Below are 1273 nucleotides of genomic sequence, written 5' to 3'. Positions count from 1 at the left end.
CGACGGGTCCATCGTGTGGTACGCCGTGCCAGGCGCGCCGCTCCAGTCGGCCAAGACGCCCCAGCGCTGGAGATCCTTCTTCTGCGCGGCAATGGCCTCGAGCGCGAGCTCGCGCGAGTGGCGGCGGATCTCGGCCGGGTCCATCTACCTCCGCTGCATGAGCCATCGTCCTTCTCGCCATTTCATTATGCACCTGGTCGCGGTTGGTGTCCTTGAGCCGCTCGAGCGCCTTAATCTCAATCGGGAGGCCATGGCAGTCCCAGCCAGGAATGTAGTCGATCTTGTACCCGCGCTGGAGCTTGTACCGGTTGAGCATATCCTTGAGCACGCGGTTGAGGAAATGGCCCGTGTGCAGCGAGCCGTTGGCGAACGGCGGCCCGTCGTGCAGGAGGAACGTCGGCGCTTCCGAGCGCTCGGCCGCCTGGGCAGCATAGAGCTGCGTCACGCAGCGCGCGTGCAGCTGCGGCTCGCGCACGGTCGCGTTCGCCCGCATCGGGAACTCGGTCTTGGGCAGGTTGAGCGTCTTGCGGACGACATCGCCGACGGGTTTGGGTGGCTTCGGGGCCATCCTGCTCCAATTGCGCAAAACGGCAAACTCGAAAATGGCCAATCACAGCGAGCGTATCTTGCGGCATCCGGATAATGCCGGATACGCGATTCGTTCCACACGGTTCGGTGATGCGCATCAAGCAGAGCGCGCGTTTCCAGCGCTCGTCCTTATCTAATAGTTCTAGCTATAATCGCTTTTTGACTAGCTAGAGGTAGAGTAATTGCTCAAACACTCGGCCATGCCCGCGCGACGGACTGCCGTGAACGCAGCGGTCCTCCATCAACGGCACACAAGATGGCCCCGAGCTGATGATGCGCGCCATCCTTCTCTTGGCCGACTGCAAGGACACTGCAGTATATGCGGATTGATAGCAAACATGTACAGCTCCTTTTCACACAGACCCGTTCCTTTCGTGATTACACAGGCGTGGTAAGATACTGGTAACCATCGAGCGATACTAGCACTCGCTTGAACGCACTTACGGCTTGCAGCGGCTCAGCATCGCCGACAACTGCAGCGCCGTCGGACGGTCCTCTTCGTAGAGCGAAACGCACTGCAGACCGATCTCCTTGACCCATGCCGGCACGCCGTGGCCGTCAAACGTCGGGTGCAGCTTGCCTTCGCGGACGTGGTTCAGAACGTAGTGCTGCGGCAGCGCCTTGCCCGAGTCTGGGTGACGCAGGTCAGAGTACGGCACTTGGTGCGTCGCAAACTCGGACAAGA

The 1273-nt window shown here is 60.9% G+C and overlaps 1 protein-coding gene across 1 annotated transcript in view; it reads right to left on the bottom strand.

Moving 5' to 3' along the window:
• Window positions 1-568, bottom strand: part of SPRG_21302 (isoleucyl-tRNA synthetase) — a gene marked incomplete at both ends in the record, with an annotated part of 3451 nt that extends 2883 nt beyond the window's left edge. The window contains 2 exons of the mRNA XM_012353317.1: window positions 58-144; window positions 194-568. Of these exons, the coding sequence (XP_012208707.1) occupies window positions 58-144; window positions 194-568 (462 nt within the window). The remainder of the gene's footprint in view (window positions 1-57; window positions 145-193) is intronic.
• Between the last annotated feature and the right edge of the window lie 705 nt (window positions 569-1273).

The sequence above is a fragment of the Saprolegnia parasitica genome, assembly GCF_000151545.1.
Source record: "Saprolegnia parasitica CBS 223.65 unplaced genomic scaffold supercont2.120, whole genome shotgun sequence".
Lineage (NCBI taxonomy): Eukaryota > Oomycota > Saprolegniomycetes > Saprolegniales > Saprolegniaceae > Saprolegnia > Saprolegnia parasitica.
This window is presented reverse-complemented; position numbering and strand designations above follow the sequence as displayed.